Source organism: Osmerus eperlanus, chromosome 17, assembly GCF_963692335.1.
Source record: "Osmerus eperlanus chromosome 17, fOsmEpe2.1, whole genome shotgun sequence".
Classification (NCBI taxonomy): domain Eukaryota; kingdom Metazoa; phylum Chordata; class Actinopteri; order Osmeriformes; family Osmeridae; genus Osmerus; species Osmerus eperlanus.
Window position 1 is genome coordinate 8,598,121 of NC_085034.1, and position 23,656 is coordinate 8,621,776.

A 23,656-nucleotide genomic window follows, 5' to 3' on the forward strand; every position below is an offset into this window, starting at 1 on the left:
TCGGTCGATTATTCCTCCCCTTCAATAATACCAATTGGTATTGTATTTTATATCGTTGGAAAGCCAGATTAGTCACCTTTACAACGAGGTACAACTTGTAAGGATCATAAGGTGCATTCGTGGAATGAGCAACACAGCTAACCGTGTGGGTAGCTGTGTTGGTAACAAGCCACAAATAATTTGCGGCCTCTTACGCAAGTGTCGTAGGTCAGGGGGTCACCCACATTCAGGATTCTCTCTGATACCATTGATTTACCCAAGCCTGTTCCTGGAGGGCTTCCTTCCTGGAGTTTTTGGGTCCAACCCCATTTGTAACTCACCACTATATTTACATTTACATGAAGCATACATTGTGAAAAACCAAATAAGTGCCAAAGGGAAGAACCATAAGAGCATGCAGTTAAACAAGTTACAATTAAACAATATGAAACTCAAAAAGTGCAAGAGTGTACCTGTAGAAAAAACAATCAACAGTAAAATATTTCACAGCGAGTACAAGAATTTAAATCCGTTACAACTAACCAACAAGAGCAAGTCTCTCAATAAGAGTCATTGTGATCCTGGAGGAAACTAGCATCAGGTCCAGCAAATCATTCCTAAGTACCGTTGTACTCCCAGAACAAGTGCGTCTTAAGCCTTTTCTTGAAGGTGGGGAGACAGTCAGTGTCTCTGATGGAGGTGGGGATAAATGTGAATTGGGTGTGCAAAATTGGTGTTGGACCAAAACCCTGCAAGAAGTTACTTACAGAAAACTGTACATGTCTTGTAATATCCTAATAATTGTACTTTGAATATTTTAGGCAAGCCTTATTAAAGGGTTAGTTATTATAGGCATACTATGGTTGTAATTTATACGCACATACTTTCCCCGGTTGAGAGCAGCTACTGTAATTAAAATCATCAATCCTTGTCATTTAGACTACTCACCTGTGTGTTTTAGTCTTGATATTCTCTCTTACTGAGGGATAGCCTACTTGTAGAAACAGATTCTTGTTGTCTGTTCAGTGCTGCGGTAGTGCCTGTCCTCTTCAGTTTCACTTCAGTGAGTTGAGGTAGGCTAACAATGCTCCTCCTACTTAGTACTGCTATTAGAAGAACATTGTACCCTTTACTAGATAGATTACCAGTAAATACTAGAATGTGTGGGTGTGGATGACCAGTGAGCGAGAGAGATAAGAACAGAAAAGTGAGTTGGTTTTATCATCTCAACAGAGTATCTGTTCAAGGAAGAGGAGTGTTTACGTACAGTAGAACTCAATATTTTATGGTTCCATTAATTGTCTCTTCTCACCTTTTATTTTGTCCTTCTACCTCACTTTTTTAATTCTCATCCTTCCTGTGGGGAATAGCACGAATTACATATTTAAATTATTTAGGTAGAATGGGAAATTCGTTATATTCGTTAACAGTTATAAATTGACCATAGGATAACAAAGTACCAGACCTATCAAACAGTTGGACAACATAAGTGATACATTTCTGATGCCATTTAGGCAAAAACAAAGGTTTACCTTTAATAGTGACATCGCTGTTATTCCATAGCAATGCTTTATGAGGAGAGAAATTGTGAACAAATGGTAAGATAATTTCCATGCGAGAAGAGCTTGTTGATGGAATTTAGATTAGAACTTAATAGGGAGATTATTCGGTAAATAATTGCATTTCAAAAGAAAATCAAGTCCACCAACTATTTTAAAGATATGATTAGGGATTAAATACCACAATGATGAAGGATTCAAAATACATCTTTTAAGCCAATTAACTCTAAAAGTATTTATTGTATCACTGAAATCTAAGACATCTAGTAGACATCCTAGTAGGAATGGGTACTTGGGGCGTGACGTCACGGCTCTAGTGCCGCGGTGGCTGATGGGAAATATTGCCATAGGTGAGGCCAGAGAATGTCTTAATACCTTAAACAGGCTCTAGTAAGGCCATTTGTTGTGACGCGCCGGAGGATTAACGTGATCCCGGTTCTTTCACGCGCCGAGGAAGTTTTAGTCATGGGAAGAACCTGTTGTGTTGTTGGATGTAATGTCCGTTCACACGATCGACGGGGCCAAAAAATAAACCAAGGACTTTCTTTTTATTGTTTTCCGGCCTGGAAACAGAATGAAGGGAGTCATGTGTCCGATGTAACCAAGCGAAGACGGATGGCCTGGATATCCGCCACAAGACGCACGGACTTAGACATCCCAAGAACATTGACGGTGTGTTCCAGGCATTTTCATTCAGGTAAGTTCATAAACTTCACTTAGCAAATGATTGTGTTCTTTTCCAAAGAGGAGTAGTCATAGGTTCCTCTGCATTCTGTAACTTAAGTTAGCACTATTCTTTGCGGCAAAGAGAGCAAACTAAGTGTCCAAACTTTTGACTGGTACTGATATATATGTATTCCCACTGTTGATTGCAATAATTAGTTTCAATATGGATACTTTTGTCTCCCCAAAGGTAAACCATCATATGAGATGGACGAGCCTCATCCAGACTGGGCTCCAACCCTGCACCTGGGTCACCCTGAAGTCACAGCCACAGTATCAGATCGGCATGGCCGCAGACAACATCATCATTTGAGAGAATCGGAAGGAAGAGGCCAAAATGAACAAAACGACATGAACAAAGATGAGAGAGATGGAGTCCAAGAAGATGCACAAGCAAAGGAATGTGGGGATCAAGCAGAGGCAGGGGCTGCGGAAGAGGAGGGATGTAGAGAACAGACAGAGACGGACAAACCGGCTGCCAAGAGACTAAGAGCAGAATGCCAGTTCTGTGAGCAGAGCAGTGCAGAAGTAACCCGTCTTTTGCAGGAAAATAGGGAGCTTAGGTCTGAGTTAAACAAGTTGAAGAGGGATGAAGACATTTCCAAAGATAATACAGAAAGAAGAAGCTGTCACAATTTCAAATGGTTTTACTGACACTCATTCGTCTAAGGCTTGATTTTCCAATCCAGCGTCTTTCAAACCGTTTTTATGTGTCACGTAGAACTCTTTATGCTATGCTACCTTTGCAGACACCATGTGCTGTATGCATGCCTTACTCCCTTGTTGTACTGGCCTGAGACACTGTTTACAATGCCACAATGAATGTTTTGGAATGCGTGTCGCGATTATTGTTGACTGTTTTGATATACGTACAGAGGTCGTCAAATTGAATGGCGCGCGCACAATCCTTTTCCCACTGGTACACATAATGAAATACTTGATAGGAATTACACCCCAAGGCCAGATTTCATTTATTTCAAAGGGATGGGGGGGACCAGCATCTGACAAGCACATAACCGAGAATTGTGGGCTTCTTAACTAACTGTTGTTAATTGGCGATTTAGTGTTAGCGGACCGAGGCTTTAATATTAAAGACATTGTGGGAATGATGTGCGTGGAAGTAAAAATTCTTGCATTCACTAAAAGCAGACGTCAAATCGATGCTAAGGATGTGGAAGGCACACATGCTCTAGCACACCTTAGGATACATCAGAGCCATAGAAAAAGATGAGGGGTGGGGGTCTGGTTTGTGTGTGTCTGTCCAGTCTGTGTTCCAGGTCACAGACCCCAACACTCCGGTACACATCTTCCAGTTCACCTCCCAACCAGACACACCTGTTACCCATCCATCATTACCTGCACAGTTCATCTACCCTGGCTTCCCACAGACTCGTCGCCAGTTCAACATTGCTATTCTGACATTAGTTGGTCGTTTCGTTGCCCTGTCCTGTCCTGCCATTTCCAGGCCTGACCAAGGTACATTCAAGGTTACTAATCCACCTCTGTCCCTGAGTACCACAGACCTCATCGGCTACCTAATCCCATCACCTACGACCTACAGCTCCCTCCTCACTGCCTCCTGTCTGGCATCCACAGACCTCACCATCACCCTCTGTGTCTGCTATAAACCTGGTTCATATCACATCAGCGTCTGAGTCTTGCATTTGGGTTCACCTGTCACTCCCCGGGCAGCCGGGATCATAACATTTACATGTTGACTTCCAAAACTGAGTGAAGCAAGAAAACTTACACAAACAATAGCAATATCTCAGAGAAATAATCTTATCTAATCAATGCTCAGAATTTGTGTGCAAATTTTCATGTGTACAGTACTTGGTGACTGTATGTGTGTGTGTGTGTGTGTGTGTGTGTGTGTGAACACCCACAGTACCCCAAGCTCAAAACAGGTTCAACTACAGAAACCAGGAAGGATGAGATCATTGAAAAAGTGAGGTAGAAGGATGAAATAAAAGGTGAGAAAATACTAATACTATTAATGTAACCATAAAGTCTTCAGTTCTACTGTACATAAACACTCCTTACTACTAGTCAGCTAGGTAAACATTTGTTGAACAGATACTCTGTTGAGCTGAGAAAACAAACTCACTTTTCTGTTCTTATCACTCGGGTCTCTCACCCATACATTCAGGTATTTACTGGTAATCTATCTAGTCAGTAAAAGGTACAAAATCCTTCTAATAACAGTTCTAGGTAGGAGGAGCATTGCTACCTCAACTCACTGAAGTGAAACTGAAGTGGACAGACTTACAGTACCGCAGCACTGAACAGACGTACATAACAAGAATCTGTTTCTAAAAGTATCCACCAGTTAGACAGAACATCAAGACTAAAACACACAGGTGAGAACTCTAAATTACAAGGATTGATGAATATGATGTACGCATTTTCATAATATTGTCAAGTGTTTTTTCTTTATTTCATAAAAGTATGTTTATGTTAGAGAATACAATGTAGTAATGTGAATCATAAGTGTGGCCAAAATCAACATGACTGTATTTATAACTGTTTCTTGAAACAGTCATGTGACAAATGACTCTGTGACTCAGCTCAGCTTTCATGGTTTCACTTTTGATCTTTCTCTCCAGTGTAGAAATGGCTTCCTGCAGCAGTATCCTTCATGAAGAACAGTTACTTTGTTCTATCTGTCTGGATGTGTTCATTGATCCTGTCTCTATTCCATGTGGACACAACTTCTGCAAGGCCTGTATCACCAAGTACTGGGACAACAGTGACCTGTGTCAATGTCCCATGTGTAAAATGACTTTTGATAAGAGACCAGATCTTTATGTCAACACTTTCATCTCTGAGATGGCTGCTCAGTTCAGGAAGTCAGAGCCACTGAAAGCTGCCATCAGTCCAGACCTGCGTCCTGCTAAACCTGAAGTGTCATGTGACTACTGTACAGGTACCAAGATCAAGGCCCTGAAGTCCTGTCTGGTGTGTCTGGCCTCTTACTGTGAGACTCACCTGGAGCCTCATCAGAGAGGTGCAGCCTTGAAGAAACACAAGCTGATCGACCCTGTGGAGAACCTGGAGGACAGGATGTGTCAGAAGCATGAGAGACCCCTGGAGCTGTTCTGTAGGACTGACCAGACGTGTGTGTGTCGGTTCTGCACTGAGAAAGACCACGAGACCCATGACACTGTTCCTCTAGAGGAGGAGTGTGAAGAGAGGAAGACTCAGATGAAGAAGACAGAGGGAGACATGCAGCAGATGATCCAGGAGAGACTGGAGAAGGTTCAGGAGATCAAACTCTCAGTAGAGACCAGCAAGAGAGATGCAGAGAGAGAGATATCAGACAGTGTTCAGGTCTTCACTGTTCTGGTGCGCTCCATTGAGAGAAGCCAGGCTGAGCTCATTGAGGTGATCGAGGAGAAGCAGAAAGCAGCAGAGAAACAGGCTGAAGGGTTGATTAAAGATCTGGAGCAGGAGATCACTGAGCTGAAGAGGAGAAGCACTGAGCTGGAGCAGCTCTCACACACTGAGGACCACCTCCACCTGCTCCAGAGCTTCCCATCCATGAGCACCCCTCCACACACCAAGGACTGGTCTGAGATCAGTGTCCACAGTGGTCTGAGTGTGGGGGCAGTGAGGAGAGCTGTGTCTCAGCTGGAGGAGACACTCAATAAAGAGATGGAGAAGCTGTTAGACACTGAACTGAAGAGGATTCAGCAGTATGCAGTGGATGTGACTCTGGACCCTGATACAGCACATCCCTATCTCATCCTGTCTGAGGATGGGAAACAAGTGAGAGATGGAGACATGAAGCAGAATCTCCCTGACAACCCAGAGAGGTTTGATCGTTGTCCCTGTGTCCTGGGAAAGCAGGGCTTCTCCTCAGGGAGGTTCTACTATGAGGTGCAGGTTGAGGGGAAGACTGAGTGGGATCTGGGAGTGGCCAGAGAGTCCATCAACAGGAAGGGGAAGATCCCAGTGAGTCCTGAGGATGGATACTGGACTGTAGGTCTGATGAATGAAGATCAGTATGAGGCTAATGCTGGCCCCCCTGTCCTCCTCTCCCTGAGACAAAAGCCCCAGAAGGTGGGGGTGTTTGTGGACTATGAGGAGGGTCTGGTCTCCTTTTATGATGTGAAGGCCAGGTCTCATATCTACTCTTTCACTGGCTGCACCTTCACTGAGAAACTCTATCCACTCTTCAGTCCCGGTGTGAATGATGAAGGTAAAAACTCTGCCCCTCTGATTATCATTCCGGTCACACAGTGAAAAAAAGACGTGGAAATGCTGGACATAAAAAGAAAATGTGATAACAAAATATTAATCTGAACAAAACAGTTGTGGGTTTGCTGGAGATAAAGTAATTTAGATTTTCAAACATTCATTAAAGATCTCTGGCAGTGCTCCCCTGGTGACTCACTGGGTAGTGTGTCCCACAGACTGACTGACTCATGGACTGGGGTTTTGAGTCCAGCCTGGGCCATTTCCTGCTTTTCTCTCTTTCTTACAACCTTTCCTGTCACTTTTTCCACTGTCTGTATCAAATAAAGGCAAAAATCTGGTCAATAATAATCTTAAACCAAGAAATATTGTCCAGAATCCATTATTACCAGGTTTTATGAAATATGAAAATGATATGTAACCTAAAGGTATCAGTGAATTAATGAAGTAAAATGACATAAATGAATATAAACCACATTAAATCCTTTAATTTTGTACAATACCACAATCAGTGAAAAGGACAAATCACCTATGAGAATGTTTGTTTAGATTAGAAAACCTCCAACACAAGATCCTAACATGGTTATTGTATTCAGGGATGATGTACAAACACACAGTTGTGTTTCAGGTTCACACTAGTTCTGTTCAAGTTGGAAATGCACGGAAGATCATAAACTCTTGCTTTCTCTCACTGCTTCGGTCAGTGTGCTTAAATTGTTTAGGGTAATCCACATATTTAACATTACAAACACACTCAACAGGTCAGTCAACTAGACATCCCCCCCCTCTCTCTCATATACACAAAGACACACACACACACATTAACTCTTAATATACATCAAATTTGAAATGTTTCAAAAGATTCTTTCCCCAAAAAATTGATTCCTCAAATCATTTGACAAAAATGTCCTACAATCATAAAAAAATGTCCTCCAACAATCAACCGTGAACTCATACAAACACACACCCACAGAGATCACAGACTATATTATTGGCTTTGACATCCCCCTCAACTGTCTTCATAATCAACCCTCAATCTGTGAACATAGACAAAGGGTTGTGTATGTATAGTGCAGTATTATTGTGACACCATCTACTACAGCAAGATTAACATGAGACAAAGCTAAGACAGAGGACATTTGAGATATGTGATGTGAGGTGTTAACAGGTGCTGAGCACCATCCTACACTGTTCACACATAGCTAAAAGATGCTTCTGACAGCTGGAGGAAGACACTTAGTCAGAACCTTGCTTAACACAAACACTAAATGTTTACTTTATATCAAATGTATTTTATTAAATTAATTCCAATTTATAGAATTAGAAAAAAATCCTGATCTCATTCTGTCTGAGGATGGGAAACAAGTGAGACATGGAGACTGAGCAGGATCTCCCTGACAACCCAGAGAGGTTTGATCATTGTGTCAATGTCCTGGGAAAGCAGGGCTTCTCCTCAGGGAGGTTCTACTATGAGGTGCAGGTTGAGGGGAAGACTGAGTGGGATCTGGGAGTGGTCGGAGTCCATCAACAGGAAGATCACACTGAATCCTGTGAAACCCATGCATTATGATCAACATGAGCACAATGCCTATCAAGACAAGTTCCTGAGGAGAAATTCCATGGAGCTAAAAGGCAAATGAGAAGCCCCTTAGTGTGAAGAGGATTGTGCAGTGTGATGTCAGATCGTGATGAATTGTATAGCGATTATAGAAGTCTTTTAAGTTGGCCTTTTATCATCCAGAGTTTGAGGGTGTCACATCACATCCAAATGGAGATTTTTCAAACTTCACACATTGATAAATTGACAGATGTACACTAAATGGTCAACTGGGCCAGCAGTGAAAGCTGTGCTCAAAGAGAAGGCTTTAATCTCTTCCCATGAAATCCTGAGAATCACTTGTGTTGGCAGTGCCGAGTGTTCAGCCCAGTGCCCCACCCACATCTTGACCCCTCCTACTCAAACAAGTTAATGTGCATCAACCGTAGAGCTGGACTTAAACCACAAGTGAGGTTTACACCCAATTCTGAAGGCACATCTAAACATTAAGTGGGAAAGGACAAACAAATCATTTGCATAGGAGGCAAAAATGTCAAGTGACTCAAAATACTTTATTAAATCAAACCACAGATGCCAATCATTGAATGGGATTGGCTTCAAGACGTGTTGGCAGTACCGGTCCTAGCACATTAGGCAAGATTTATCACAACCACCCCCCCAACCACAACACGGACATAAGACGTGGCGCGGTTGGCGCCATTTGCTGGTAGTGCGGGAGGGTTAATTAATGGATGCACACCACAAAATGCCACCCCCCTCTACATGACGCCCTAGGCGGCTGCCTATGTCGCCTATAGGAAGGACCGGCCCTGCATGTTGGCTGGAATAGTTAACCAGGCACCTGTAGATTTGATACATTTGAATGAGTAAGGAATAACCAAAAAGGTTCAGTAGCTAAGAGTTGGCATAAATGTGAGGAACTGCATAAGCCCCTGAGGTGCAATCTCAAGTGAGAACTTGTTGCCCCTTGAAACAGCAAGCCAGTCATTGAGGACCTGCTTTACATTCAGGGGCACTGCTCTGGGATCACTGCGTAAAGGGCCAGCAGCAGAATAGTCTGACTGGCCCCCTTTGAATGTGATCCACATTTTCAATAGCAACAAGGAGCCCGCTTACCTTTCTAAAGTTGCCCGTAGTCTTGTGCATACGCACCATCTGAAAGAGAAAGTTGACATTTAACACAGTTCTTGGAAAGCTTTTGCTGGTAGCAGAGGGGGTAACTTGGAACAAATGTTCCCAGTAGATCACGTCAGCATGGCTGCTGATGAGACCAACTGGGATGAGATTCACTTTATGGTCAATTCCACAGCAAGTCAGGAACGGAGTCTCCTAAAAGCCTTGGTATATGACCAAACTAAGACTGACAAACATCCAAGGGGGAAAACAGCTGGACCATCTTACCCTTGGTGGGGCTACAGTTCCTCTTGAAACCGTTCTTGGTACAACTTCCATTACGGGCATACCTGCAAGTGGAGGACAATGAAAAAGACTCCTTCGTGACATGCAATATTAAAGCCATTTTAAGGACTTCCATTTGAAGCTCATTAAAAGGGTATGATACGGTGCATGCCTGTACTACCCACGTAAAGTATTGTGCCAAGTACTTTTAAGCTAGGCCAGGGGTGGGCAATCCTGGGAAGGGTGATTACCCATGGACCTTGATAACAACCCATTCATTTGAAACAGGTGTGCTGGAGCAGGGAAACATCTAAAACATGCAGGACAATGGCCCCTGAGGACCCTGAGCCCACCCCTGAGCTAGACTATCAGACGTCAGAACAGCCAGAAATTCTGTAACAGGCATGTAGCAGAGCCCTGTGACATCACCAGCTCTGCACATGGCTGGGTATGCTGGACACTTCCAACCCTGGGGCAACCATAGTCCACAAACGAGTTAAAGAGCAGTTCAGTGTGAAGCAGTTATGAGAATAGGCATGTCTCTGCACAAATACCAGGGATCCAGCCACAAGATGGCACAGATCCCAACGATGCCAGATACAGAGTTACTATTGCACCGTTTAATGAACAGAGCAGCCTGTGGTGAGAGCTGACTGCAGATACCATACAGTGCTTTACAATTGGGTCCATTTTTTTTTAATCACTTGGCACTTACTTGGCATCAAGCAACATCACATCCTATGCACATCTTTGGTCCTTGGCTGCAAAAGGAGAGTCAGATGTTAAAATTGTGACGAGGTAGAAAAGAAATGTATTGACATATATACCAGGACTCCAGGCACAGAGCATGGAGACCAACGATGCTTGATGTCAAATTGTTCTTGCACCGAGTTATGAACAGACCAGAGGGAGAAGCCACTGGCTGCAGATACCATGGTGCTATTTTCTAAAGGGACATCTACCACAACACAAATTTCAGCTAGCATCAAGGAGGATTACTCAAATAATGTGAAAGCTTTACTCACCAACAGGTAGACTGTGCTGGAGAGCCATCTAGTGCTCATTTACAGACCTACACCTGAGCAAAGAAAAAGGGCTATATGAAACAAGTGAGACAGGCCACAATAACAGCTGTTATAGGAGCATTTTGAACTGTTGTTCTGCAGTAATATCCCACACAGCTAATGGAAGTAGCCATGAGGGTAAAGCGAAACCACAGGTATATTCTTTGAGGCATTTCCAACGACTAGGCCCCACCGAGAAAGGTCTGTCGGGATAGGCCTCAGCAAAACACTGGAGTGTTGTCAAGAATGACTACAGTTGATCAATTTACACCATGCAACAAACCGTAGCATTTGAATTCATCCAAGAGTACGTCCATCAGCCAAGCAAATCTGTAATAGGAAAATAACTTGTATCACACACACACACACAATTCATTTGGGATAAAACTCATCTGCCAAACTGTTCAGAAAGGCACTTATCATTCACAACTCAGAGCAGTTGAACATTTTAGCCAATCATCATTACGTGACTATAAAAAAAAACACATTATAAAGTTGCTTACCTCGCTGTGTTTTGCCACGTCTGCACCCATTGTCACCCTTAAAAAATAAATAGAAATGGTCAACCACTTGAGGCCGTTTTAATGTAACAGTCCAAGTGCATGTTCAGTCTCATAAGTAACACTGCTACTGAAAGCACAGCAGTGGGTTGCAAGAGAATGATTGCTCTGAGCACTGCTCCAGCACTCTGGTCCACTAAGTCAAGACCGGCGCGGGCGCTGTGCTTACTAAGGCTACTGAAAAAAGCTTAAGCTTAGCATTTTGCTATTCCATGTGGATTCACATTCGCCACGACATTGGTAAATATACATTAGACACGTAAATAGCTCAAATTAAAATAGCCTTAATAAATTGTGGCGGAACGGCCAACCACGAGTCACATGTCCTATTTACTTACCGCATGGTAAAGTGTCATGGTTCCCTGTAGTGCATGCGTTTACGCTGCATGAAACAGTCATAAGGCCCGTCTGCAAAGTCAAGACACTTCAAATTAAGACCGCTGACATAAGCGCAACCAAATAAGAGGGGAAGATACCATCCGTGAAAACAATTTTACCATTACACTGGCAGTTAGCAAAACATTTAATTTTAGTTTCAGCCAACACGCGTAGAAATGTTAACATTCAGCCAATATTGGCTCCGTTTAAGATCCATCAGAAATGTTTAACATGTTTCGGGCCTCATTGTCATCCAACTGCAACTAACCCTGCAGAGATGAAAGCAAAACCCGAGCGTCATTTAGCCATGTCACTTACAGAATTTGCCCAGTAGTTCTGGCAAACTCAACTCGTGGTGGATGGCTAGGGCTAACTAGTTTCTTGCAGTAGCCTACTGTGCTAGTTAGTTATATACAATTGCTAGCTAACATACCACGTGGCACACACTTTCTGCCTTAACAGTGCTTTCACAAAAACAGCAGACTAGTTTTAAACCACGAATATAAATGACTTAAATTACGTTGCTTACACAACGTTTCAGCCAGTTTCACTGCTACTGGCTAGGTGCTATGCAATACAAACCTCGCTCTGGAGATTCTGGAGAAATAGGCTGAACTTACGCTGGCAGGGCGTTTATATCTCTCACACGAAAGAAAACGCTTTACGGCATATCGATCTATCCAATCACAGTGCGATATATTTTACCACCAAAATTGATTAAAATTAAGGATATATTTTCAATTACTAAATCATCAAACGTCTTAAAATCTGTTGCACTCATATATTGTTTACAGTTTTGCAAAACATTGCAAAAATAAAATACAGAAAGACAAGGGCGTTTCTAGGCTTAGACCTTTATGGGAGCTCAGCCCCCAATGAGAATGTGACATGAATACAGTGCCTTGCAAAAGTGCTAAACCCCCTTGCTAATATAAATCCCTAATTTCACTGGATTACAATTATACATTTATGTATTATTATGCAAAATATTGAATGAATGAAAAAACTAAGGATGTCCCTTTCTTCATGAACTACCAGCATCAAATGATGATAATAAATATATATATATTTTTTAGTATTACTTTTAGGGGTGCTGAGATGAAATTTAGGGGTGCTTGAGCACCCCTAAAAAGGGTCTAAAATCGCCACTGCGGAAAGATACATAAAGTGTCATGCTAGCGCTTAGCTTGAAGGCAGCCATTAGGTGTTGGGCCAAAGCTCAAAATCGTGCATTTGAACGATCCGTGGCGATGGAGGAGCTGGATTGTTCTGTATCGCTTTAAAACTTTTCTACAACCCTTTTCAAATGTGTTGGCATGTCCAGTTCTTGCACATTTTTCAAGGAATACAAATTTAGTTTCTTTATCGACACAGGCATGTTTTCCGTACAACTATGGTCCGCATCCAATCAGAGCTCATATACATAACACCTTCTTAAAATCCACCACTCGTGTACCCCGATATTCAAGGCGAGTCAAGTTGGAAGAAAACATTCACATGTGCATTAAGAACAGGGGTTGGTGGTAGAAGGCTTCTGGGACCAGGACTGGATGCAGAGCAGGAGGTTGGGACCAGGACTGGATGCAGAGCAGGAGGTTGGGACCAGGACTGGATGCAGAGCAGGAGGTTGGGACCAGGACTGGATGCAGAGCAGGAGGTTGGGCCAAGCACTAAATGCAGATCAGGAGAAAGAGCAAGCCCCCCCCCCCCCCCCCCATATCTTGGGACTATGAGATCTGACACAACCCAAAATTATTTTGGTGGCTCCTCATGCCCTTTAAAGTGTGCCTTAAAAAGCCTTTGATACTATTTGTATAAATGTAAAAGTTAGAAGGGGAGTAGGAGAAACAGAACACTGTTTTTTATAAATTCCGAAATCCTCCCCCCTCCCCATATCTTGGGACCATAAGATCTGACACACCCCAACTATGCGGGGATGTGGACAATCTGGATGGATACACTAACTGGGTAATAGCTTGTAAACTTGTATTGAATACAATACTTTTTCACTACTAAACATGGTATTTCTTTGTATAAGAGGTCATGTTATTATAGGTGACAGTGCCAGTTTTTGCCATTCCTAATGTTTGATCATTCATTATCATTCCACAAATTCGTCTTAATGTTTATTCAAAATCTCAGGTTGGCTGTCACAGCTGCCTTAGATGGTTCCATCACAGTTGTGCTCGGATCCAACTGACAGAGGAATATGTCTGTGCTGCCTGCCGTAAACAGCCCTGACCTGTTTTCATGATCAAGCCTCAAACTTGTGTGACGTCACGAGAGGCTGGGTCCTGGAGGGGTGCTACATTCCCCGGAGGTGGCTGCAGCCCTGAGCAGCTGTGGCTCCCTCTGCTGGGGGAGCCGGGGGCTCCATCCCTCCCTAAAAACGGGGCATTCCCACACACCTGAAACTGATCAGACCCTGATGACCTAAAGGGTTGGGTTAAAGAGGGAGAGCCACAGTTAGGTGGGCAGAGTGGGGTTTGGTGAAGAAGAAGGAGTCCTGCGCCTAGAAGAGGCGCCGTTTTTGGAATCCTATGTAAGATCTTGAAGTTTTTTTTGTTGTTAATCCTGAGGATCTTCAATAAACCCTTGTTTTGTTCGACCCCGGTGTCCTCGCACTATTTTGAGCTGTCCCGCTGAGGGCTATGTAGCCTCTCGTGGCGTCACACTTGTTAAAACTCTTATTTAAATTATCACTTTATTTCTTTTTTTTAATATATCTTTTGTTAAATATATGATTATAATAAATTTGATGGAAGCAATCAAAATGTTATCATTATTAGATGTTTTTCACTAGCCAGTCACAAAGGGAAGGTCCAGGCTTGGCTTATCAGGTACTAGAACCAAGCACTGTATGTTGCAAGTGAGAAGATACTAACAAGGCTGTGAGAAGCAGGATCTATCAAATGGATATGATTGTAAATGTGTGCTGGGGATCAGATGGCTGAGCAGTTAGGGAGTCGGGCTAGTAATCAGAAGGTCGCTGGTTCGATTCCTGGCCGTGTCAAATGACGTTGTGTCCTTGGGCAAGGCACTTCACCCTACTTGCCTCAGGGGAATGTCCTGGATAAGAGCGTCTGCTAAATGCCTAAATGTAAACACAAAACAGTAGTGTGGCAAGTAGTTTACTGAGAGGGAAATAGAAGTTGAATTCTGGTAGGAAGGACCTCTGGCTGTGAGCAGGGGCCTTTTTATATAAATGTGTCAAATAATGTAGCTATACTCATTTACCAGACGATTCTATTACAGTTGGAATATAGTGCATTTAGTAAGTAGCCTCTAATAGCAAGTAGGCCAACAACGTAATCACTTGCTTTTATCTGACACACAGTCATATTCAAAGTAATCCCAAATAGGACTCTACTGCTTTCTTCCGACTTCCGGTACCACCATGATGCCAGGCGAGGAGCATGGACTATGATTCTGTGTTCAATTTGACATGGAATGTCGTCATTTCTGATTTCCCAGTCGGAAATGTAAACTTATGCTCTATGAAATACATTGACAAAGAAGAAAAGTAAGGAGATTTACTCTATAATTTCATTTAATTTTAGTTAGTTTTGCGACGTATGACGTATAACAGTTAGCTAGCAATAGGAAAGCAACACATCATCATCATAATAGTAACATATAGGCCTATTTAACTTAGCTTGAATTCTTTGCCGAGCTAGAACAACGAAGGAACTAGATATTCAAGTTTACAGTTTCTTTAATCCGACACAATACGTAAGCAGACATACCAAAAACACAAAGCAAAAAAGAACAACGTAGCCCAGTGCATGTCCACTGCAGCGACTCGAGCGACGCGACAAAATGCTTTCCATTCATTTTCAATGGAGCCAGGCGAATCGCATACGTGGTGCATTGTGGGTAGCGACGCGATTCAAGCGATTCGAGCTGACATTTTCTCAACTTTATGCAAATGAGGAGCGATTTTCGCTAGCGATGGCCAATCGAAGTGTTTTCTTGCTTCTCATAACATAGCAACCATGGTAAACATTTCTAGCTTTCAGTTTCAAGATGGAGGAGAAACTAATCTCTTGTGTGGCTGCATATCTAGTCCTGTACGATACGTCTCTGTATTTGTACAGAGACATTGACAAAAAGAATGAGGCCTGGTGCAGGGTTGCCGACGTTGTCGGTGCTCCTGGTGGGGTGGACACGCACGGTCTTATGTGGAACATATGTTCCATCTAGAATAGGCTTATATTACTAAAAACCAAGTGAAAGGAATACTATACAGTATTGATTTTCGTAAAGTTCACATGATGTATCTGCTTCTTGATCGGACCATTTAGCGCTCTCGCTTGCCACTGAGCACTTTTCATAGAAATGAATGGGGACGCCATCTTGAAAGAGCAGGCTTGCTGTATCTACTGTATATAAGTCTATGGGACAAGGGCTAGGGGTGAAAACATACCCCTATGAAATGAGACACCACTTGGTTACGGACGGTTACGTCATCATACATCGTTGCTAGCTGGCTGCTATGTCACCAGTATGTCAATGTTGCAAATATATATGTACAGGACTGTGTAGAGCACAAAACAAGACTGTCGTACTTTTTTAATAAATTATTTAAACCAATAATATTAAATTTATTGGACTCTGGATGATCTGGCCGCCATTGTTGCCGGTTGCGCAGTATTCACATACCCCTTGGTTTCAAGTAAGCTCCCGAAAACATTTGGTTTTAAGGGGTATGTACCCCTTAGGCCTACCCCTTTGTTCCTCAAATAAACTCACTCGCCTTTCAGTGTGTGTGTCTCCTGCCCATGTGGTGACACTAATCACAGGGTTTCTCTCACACTGATTACCATCCAAGACCACTGTGGTCACAGAGATGGAAGCATGCTATCACCTTCCCCTCCTGCCTCCTGTCTTCCTTCTATCTTCCTTCTGTTCACACTTGAGTCACCTCTTCTCTCTTTCTTTCCTTCTTTTGATCTTTTCCTGACACCTCTTGATAACTCAATCCCAGCATCTACTTCTTCAGGTTCTTTCTTGCTTTGTTTCTCTTTTTTTCTTAATTTGTCTGTCTATTTTTCTCTCTCTCAGTCTCTCTCAGTCTCTCTCAGTCTCTCTCAGTCTCTCTCAGTCTCTCTCAGTCTCTCTCAGTCTCTCAATCTCTCGCAGTCTGACTCACTGTAAGACACTGAGAAGTTTATTTCTCTTTGGTAAGCTCACCATATTTAATTAAATAGCTGAGTTGGCAACAGGGAAGTAATATCCAGGTCATTGCATAGCATCAGTGTCTTACACTTTACACAAGCAAAACACAGACACACTGCGGATGTTTGGGTATTTTCAAATGCATATACCACCATGGCATCATTCCATCTTGTCCTCACATAAAGGTACATTTGTGCATTCAAATGGAGCGTCCACTTCCAGAGAGGTGTTGCTTTAAGTTCTACAACACAGCCCAGGTTTGTCTAATAAGGTCACAATGTGTTTCCAGCAGAGTGCTTGTCTTGTGCTCAGGGCAATCCTCCATCTGGCAGGAGGCAGTTTCCCTCGCTCCCATGCTAACTGGGGCACCTGAGTGGAAACTGGGGCCCGTGTTTGGAAATTAAACTTGTCAGTCGTCTGTCCCCATAGCCAGTTGGAGTCAAGAAAAAGACCCAGAAAAACTGGAAAAAGGAAATTGTATTTTTGGGGGTTGGAATCCACCTGAACTTTCTGTCACGATGACACTGAATATCAGTTGTGCGCCTGAGATTTCCTGTTTTGATGACATGGTCCACATTTGTAATACTTGACGTAGACCACTCAGGCAGGTGTGTGTGTGTGAGATAGAGAGAGGGAGAAAGTGTGTGTGTCTGTGCCTGCCTGAGGGGTGATATGGTGACAGGATGTCCATCACCCGCTGAGAAACCCACAATGGCGCTGGTCTGCTCTGTGGTGAAGCACATGTGGGTGGACCACACCTATGTGGTTCCCTTATGCAATTGTCTTTATGTAATCTGTCCTAAGCGCAGTCATAGTGCCCTCCCAATACACTCTCCCTCTCTCCAAGTCCCTGGCCCTGTGACGCCTTATGTAACTTATGCTGCAGTGTAGCAAGGGAATAGAAATGCATAGATCTAGACTAAAAAAGAACAACAGACAGTCATGAGTTGAACAGCTGTTTTTGAACAGAAACAGACACAGAAACAGACCCCCCCACACACAAGTCCTATGTTCAACTTTGACCTTTAAAACATGACCTGGAACTGCCAAGGATTGGCCAATGCCTGAGCCTACTCCTTCACCACACTCCAAAGCACACCCTGCCACCAACGCAGCCCACCCGAAGTATGACTTCAGCATACAAGACCTGAGGCTCTCTTGTTTAAAAATGTGCTTGTTTTCTAAATTCCCTTTTCAGTTGAAGTTGCGTGCTGCGTCTATCTGAGGTGATCCTGTGGATTCTGGTTGCCTAGCAACCCCTCCTTGGTGAAGGGTGTGATGCTGGGAGTTTGCAGCAGTTCCATTTTTAACACAAGAGGCCCCGGAGTGAAACATAGTGTTACCTGAGGTGTTAATCACTCGGTTTCTTCATAATAAACCAGCAGTCACAGAGACAACACCCCTCCCCCCCAAAAAAAAAAAAAAAAGCTCTGTTCGTTATTATTCTGAGTTATTTTGTCAGTCGGTGAATGACACGTTGTCTTTCCTGTATCAAATTCTGCGTTAATATCTTAAATAAATGCATGTTTATCTAATGCCAAACCATTTTCAAATGCCCGTTAGATTCCCCCTTTCATAGACACGACAGAGTGGTACCCGTCCTCTGGCTGAGCAAGAGTTAACAAATCACGTCACTGGAGTTCATTGTATATTCCTGACATTCTCCTTCGCTCCTTCTCCCTTCCTCTCTCCCTCTCTTCCTCAGGGTCGATGTGGTCGCCTCAAACCAGCTGTGTGTGCACAGACCACCATTGACTGACCCAGTTGCAGGTAAGGGAAGGGTTAACACTTGTTTGGTCTGGAGAGGAAGGGAGGGATGGGGGGTATAGGTGAGGAGGGGGGGGGAGGAGGAGAGAAGGGTAAGAATTATCAACAGATCATTTAGCAGGAGAGAGATCCCTCACTAATGAGGTCTTCGTAGTTAATACAGGGGGAGAAAAAAACGGTGTGTGTGTGTAGAGCCAGAGAGAGAGAGAGAGAGAGGGGGGGGGGAGAGGGAGAGTGAGGGGGGAGGGAGGTAGGAAGGAGGTGGGGATTGAGGGGAAATGAATCGCGAGCTGCAAGAGTATTAGCTGTCAGCGTCCTAAGCTGCCCGGTCGAGATCTCATTGAAGGTATTTACAGTGTGTGTGTGTCAGCGTGTGTGTGTGTGCGTATGCATATGCGTATGTGCTCTTGTCGAGCGTTAGTGTACGTGCCCGTGGCTTTCTGTGTACTTTAATCGACTGGCATTATATTGTGGGAGTGTAATCGGTCATAAGTGTGGAATGCACCGTGGTTCATTGGGGGACTACTGAAGGACAGGTAGAAGAGGATGGGTGAGAGAGAGAGAAAAGAAAGGAGAATGAGAGGAGGGAAAATCGAGAGTCTAAGAGAGGACAAACAACTGAAAACAAGCTTGCAATCAGAGAGAGAGGTAGAGAGAGAGAGTGACACAACAGGAGGAGGATTACAGAGGACAAACCCAAACAAAAGGTCAGGAGGAGACATGATTGCGTGGCGACGAGTGACACCGCCAGACAGAGAGAGAGAGAGAGAGAGAAATAGAGAGAGAGGACTGCACTTGTCTAGGTTTCTCCCTCACTCATGTCAGTTTGTATCTCCTGTCTCTGCCATCCCCCCCCCCCCCCCCCCTCAGCGCTGTGTTGGTGCTACTCTCTGAGCCCCAGGATGAAGGGGCTGCAGCGGCAACGTCTACCCGGAGCTTGAGCTGCCTTCGTAGGCATTCTTCTTCCTCATCCTCCCCCTCACCCCTCTCCCCCTCCCAACCTCTCTCTTTCTTCTGGTCCCCCAGCCAGCCAGCCCTCGTTCTCCCTCTGCAGTGCAAGTGGACATCAGACTCACGGCGTAGCTGCCCCTGCTCCCGCACCCCCCCCCCCCCCCCCGCACCCTACGCTTGTGATTCGCCGTGGCAACCATGGACGGACTGCGCCTGCCACCGGTTATCGAGGAGGTCATGGATCCTTCTGGTAAGTGCGCTCGTTTGAGTGTGTGTGTTTGTTTGTGTGGGAGGCAGGCAAAAGGATTTGTTGTCACTTCTGCACTTTCAAGTGCGTACCTGCGTGTGTTAGCCTGCCAGGTAGCCTAAAAATAGGCCGTGGGTGCGTGTGTGTATGGATGAGCCAGACACCCTGTCCTGTCAGATAGATTAGCAGAGACCCAGAGAGACTCGGACTGATAGATCGAAAGAGAGAGACAGGGTGAGATAAGGAAAGAGAGCAAGAAAGAGAGACAGACATAGAAAGACAGAGAGAGACACTTGGAGAGGGAGTGAAAGAGAGAGAGAGAGAGGGGGGGAGAGAGAGAGAGACATGCAGCAAGACAGTGACACAAACTGAGAGAGAGACATGCAGAGACAGTGACAGCGACAGCATGTGGTAGTGACACCTTTGGGGCGAAACCTTCCAGGTTCCAGAAGATTGGAAATAGCCTCTGGCTCAATCAGACCAGACAGTGAATTCAACAATCCTTCTTGTCAACGACATGAGGTATTCAATCATGAGTAGAGTCTGGCAGTGTAGCACTGTGTGTGCTAAATGTGTGTGTTGACAAGACCTTCATAAATATGCCAGACATGTTCATTTAATTCCCTGTGACATTTCCCTTTTTTGTTGTTGAATAGAAGTAAGCTTCGAGTTCGAGGGGTTGGTTAGCGCTAGCCCTCTATTTGCTGCGCACTCTGTAGTTAGCTTAGCTCAGGAGGGTTAGCTTTGTTGTTCTGTAGTAGTTCACTGCAGAGAGAAACTCTCTGGGTATCCCAGGAGTCTCTGTCTTTCTCCCTCTCTCTCTCTCCCTCCCTCCTTCACCCTCCCTCTCTCCCTTTCCCCCTCTCTCGATGTAAAATGCTGTTTCTGATCAAAGCCAAAGTCACTTGTGATCTTCAAAGCTGCTTTGTGCTGGCTCAGAATGAGTGAATGTGTGTGGCTGTGTGTGTGTGTGTGTGTATGTGTGCTTGTATGGGTGAGTGTGTTGACTGCCCAGTTCATTCTGTTGTGTTGCACACACGCACACACTTACAAACACAGCTCAGCTCTTTACCTGATTTGACTGGCAAAACAACCACATATGGGACACCCTTAATAACCTAAGGACATGGGCAGGCAAAGTAGTTGAGGAAGAAGAGAGAGAGGGGGAGAGAGATAGAGAGAGACAGGGAGAAAGAGAGTGAGAGAGAGAGAACGATAGAGGAGTGCCAGAGAAGAGGAGAGGGACAGGAAGACTCACCCACTGAGATTCACCCACTGAATCTCAGTCTCCTTTGATGTGCCGTGCTTTCTAGAACAGCCCGTCCGTGCTCCAGAGCCCCTGACGGACTCCCCTGATGTCTCTGCCCATCTGTGTATACTCACACACATACCCCCCCCCCCCACACACACACACAAACAACCAGCAGTTCCAGCCTGTGTAGACCGGTCATCCCCCGCCAGCTCCTCACCCTAACACATGTTGGTACAACCCACGGAGGCTCTGCCAGTCTCACCCCCTCTCCTCACCAACACACCCCACCATTGCCCAGCAACCGCAGTACTCTAGTGCAGCGCAGCTAACCCCGTTACGTAGTCATGTACAGTGCAGCTAACCCTATTAGACACACACACACACACACACACACATACGCACGCACACACACACACACGCGCGTCCTTTCTGTCTTCCGTGTCTGAAGTCCCTCCTCTCCTCTGCCCTGCGTCAGTACAGTGGGTGTAGTTCTGAGGGAGGACCTCGTAGTCTGGTCTGGTAGGTCACCGAGATCTGCTCTCTTCTTTTCTGCTTTCCCTTGTCTCTCCTCCACATACGTCTCTGCTGAACCACAAGTGCTGTGTGTGTGTGCACGTTTGTGTGTGTGTGCGTGCGTGCAGGCATGAGTGTGACTCAGTTTGTTTGCGGGCTCTCGCTCGCTCGCTCTCCCTCTCAATCTCTCTCCCTGTGTGTGTGTGTGTGTGGCTGAGCTACAATGTCTGGTAAGTGAACGACATTCAAACAGAATAAAACAGTAATTTTCCAGAGACACAGTAACACCTACACTGACTGTGTCCGACCCCTCCGAGGTTCAATTAGTGTCACAATAACCAATCTGTCTTCAGACTCACACGGTCTCAATACATCTGATACTATATAGCCTGCCTCTTCACCTTGGGATATCATTGGTGGGTATTTGGTGTTTGCGGTGGTAATTCAAGCCATTGATCGGGGGGGGGATGAGACAGATGTGTATGTGTGTGTGTGCGTCCTCTGAGGAGGTGGGTGTACGTGTGGGCTGATGTTCCATCATGGCTTCCTTGCTGTTCCCTGGGAATGTGTGGTCTATGGTGTCCTGCTGCATCTCTGCTGGGGGGGTTGTTTGTAGTAAGAGACCAGTGAATGTATGTGTGTTATGAGTACAGTACTTGTGTATATGTGTGTTTTATAAGACACGTGTGTGTGTGTTTTTGTTATGAGTCCAGTACTTAGGTATGTGTGTGTGTGTTATGAGTAAGAGACTTATGTATGTGTGTGTTATGAGTACAGTACTTGTGTATATGTGTGTGTGTTTTATAAGACACTTGTGTGTGTGTGTGTTATGAGTAAGAGACTTGTGTATGTGTGTGTTATGAGTAAGAGACTTGTGTATGTGTGTGTGTTATGATTAAGGTGAGGGAGAGAATAGGAGAAAGGGGGATAGGGAGGGGATGGAGTGGGAGTTGGAGCGGGGCGAGAAGAGAAACAGTGTAGGGGGGGAGAAGGTGACAGAGAGAGGGAGGCTCACATTATATCAAGCAGTTGAAACCTGTTGTAAAAAAAATATTTTATATATTATAGTATATTACATGTTATTATGTCTTATATGGCTTAAACATATGACTTGGGCAACAATGATCACTCATTCATGCTAATAAAGAATCATTGAATGGAATTGAATTGAGAGATGGAGAGAAAGAGCGAGAGAGGAAGGGAGAGAGAGAAATCAGTAGTATCCTATCTCCTCCTCTTCCATCTTCATCATTCCATCATACCCGCACTGCTCTGGGGGAGTGTGTAGAGCCAGCTTAGTCATGGAGATGGATTTGTATAAGCTCTCAAAGTGTGTGTGTGTGTGTACTTTCATAAGCTCCCAGTAAATCTCCTTGCTTGGAAGGGGCTACCGAGGTTGCTGTTCCGTGCGATCGATCATTTTGAAAGCCCCAGGAAAACACATTGATTGGGGCTTATGATCAGCTAAACATGGACTCAGCTGATTAGGACCTGTCCTGTCTAGGATGGGATTCAGTGGACAATCATTGGTCCCCACCTCTCTGTGTCTCGCCGTCTCTCCGTCTCTCTGTCTCTCTGTCTCTCTGTCTCTCTGTCTCTCTCTGTCTCTCTCTCTCTCTCTCTCTCTCTCTCTCTCTGTTTGTGTCTATATCAGTCTCTCTATCTCTCTCTCACACACACTCTCCTTTCAAATCCCTCTTGTTCAATCTCTCCACCTTGTTTCCTTCGACCTGCGTCCACATGACTGTAGCTCTCTTCCACAGCCCCCCCCTTCCCTTCTTTCTCCCCGTCTTTTATCGCGCCCTTATTAGAGCTTTATCAAACATTGATGAGGTGTAGAATTCTGCAGCAGGGGTGAGAGGGAGAGGGAGAGAGGAAGAGAGAAGGAGAGAGAGGGAGAGAGAGAGGGTGAAGAGAGGATGCTGAGGTCTGTGAAATGGAGGAGGAGGGCAGAGATAAAGGAGATGAGGGGAAGATGGAGGAGGGGGAGGAGGGAGGACAGCACCGAGACAGAGATTGAATGGAGAAGGATAGGACACACGCTCTCACACACAGACAGGCACACACACACACACACACACACACATACATACACACTCTCGTCTTGGTTCTAGTGGCCGTGCTGTTCTGTGCTGACGTGGGTCTATCGATATTCTAGCACCACTTTCCTCTGTCTGCTCTTATCAAAGCTACATCCTGTGTGTGTGTGTGTGTATTTGTTTGTCTGTCTGTCTCTGTGTGTGTGTGTCTGTCTGTGTGTGTGTCTCTAATGGAAATAGATTGGAATGATGTTCAGTTGACGAGGGATTGGCTCCCAGAGGGAAGCTGGGTG

The 23,656-nt window shown here is 44.6% G+C and overlaps 2 protein-coding genes, 1 long non-coding RNA gene and 4 other non-coding genes across 10 annotated transcripts in view; 2 read left to right on the plus strand and 5 right to left on the minus strand.

The window, feature by feature from the left end:
* Nucleotides 1-1,840: 1,840 nt before the first annotated feature.
* LOC134037926 (E3 ubiquitin-protein ligase TRIM39-like) lies at nt 1,841-6,924 on the plus strand. The gene is made up of 3 exons (XM_062483496.1): nt 1,841-2,235; nt 2,452-4,621; nt 4,868-6,924. Exon 3 carries the CDS (start codon nt 4,875-4,877, stop codon nt 6,504-6,506), a length of 1,632 nt encoding a protein of 543 aa, XP_062339480.1. The 5' UTR covers nt 1,841-2,235; nt 2,452-4,621; nt 4,868-4,874; the 3' UTR covers nt 6,507-6,924.
* On the minus strand, nt 6,921-12,015 carry LOC134037939 (uncharacterized). 4 transcript variants are annotated; one of them, XR_009932607.1, is made up of 9 exons: nt 11,999-12,015; nt 11,377-11,446; nt 10,982-11,018; nt 10,762-10,808; nt 10,440-10,492; nt 10,130-10,175; nt 9,418-9,479; nt 9,133-9,171; nt 8,549-8,857 (listed from the first exon to the last, which is right to left on the minus strand). It is a non-coding gene; the product is annotated as an uncharacterized LOC134037939 (long non-coding RNA). The 4 variants fall into 4 exon arrangements; XR_009932606.1 differs by lacking the exon at nt 11,999-12,015 and adding an exon at nt 11,542-11,992 and having other exon boundaries at nt 11,377-11,462; XR_009932608.1 differs by lacking the exons at nt 8,549-8,857; nt 11,999-12,015 and adding an exon at nt 6,921-8,006 and having other exon boundaries at nt 11,377-11,992.
* On the minus strand, nt 9,949-10,088 carry LOC134038141 (small nucleolar RNA SNORA8). Its single transcript, XR_009932645.1, has one exon. It is a non-coding gene; the product is annotated as a small nucleolar RNA SNORA8 (small nucleolar RNA).
* Nucleotides 10,222-10,355, minus strand: LOC134038142 (small nucleolar RNA SNORA8). Its single transcript, XR_009932646.1, has one exon. It is a non-coding gene; the product is annotated as a small nucleolar RNA SNORA8 (small nucleolar RNA).
* LOC134038143 (small nucleolar RNA SNORA18) lies at nt 10,568-10,701 on the minus strand. Its single transcript, XR_009932647.1, has one exon. It is a non-coding gene; the product is annotated as a small nucleolar RNA SNORA18 (small nucleolar RNA).
* Nucleotides 10,877-10,947, minus strand: LOC134038140 (small nucleolar RNA Z40). Its single transcript, XR_009932644.1, has one exon. It is a non-coding gene; the product is annotated as a small nucleolar RNA Z40 (small nucleolar RNA).
* A 6,571-nt stretch (nt 12,016-18,586) lies between the features above and the next one.
* LOC134037938 (sarcolemmal membrane-associated protein-like) overlaps nt 18,587-23,656 on the plus strand; it is a 15,876-nt gene continuing 10,806 nt past the window's right edge. Inside the window, exons 1-2 of the mRNA XM_062483507.1 lie at nt 18,587-18,707; nt 19,232-19,562. Of these exons, the coding sequence (XP_062339491.1) occupies nt 19,511-19,562 (52 nt within the window). The 5' untranslated portion in view covers nt 18,587-18,707; nt 19,232-19,510. The remainder of the gene's footprint in view (nt 18,708-19,231; nt 19,563-23,656) is intronic.

Bases quoted from the DNA above. Each gene is read 5' to 3' on its own strand.
- LOC134037926 (XM_062483496.1), top strand. From the start codon at position 4,875: ATGGCTTCCTGCAGCAGTATCCTTCATGAAGAACAGTTACTTTGTTCT.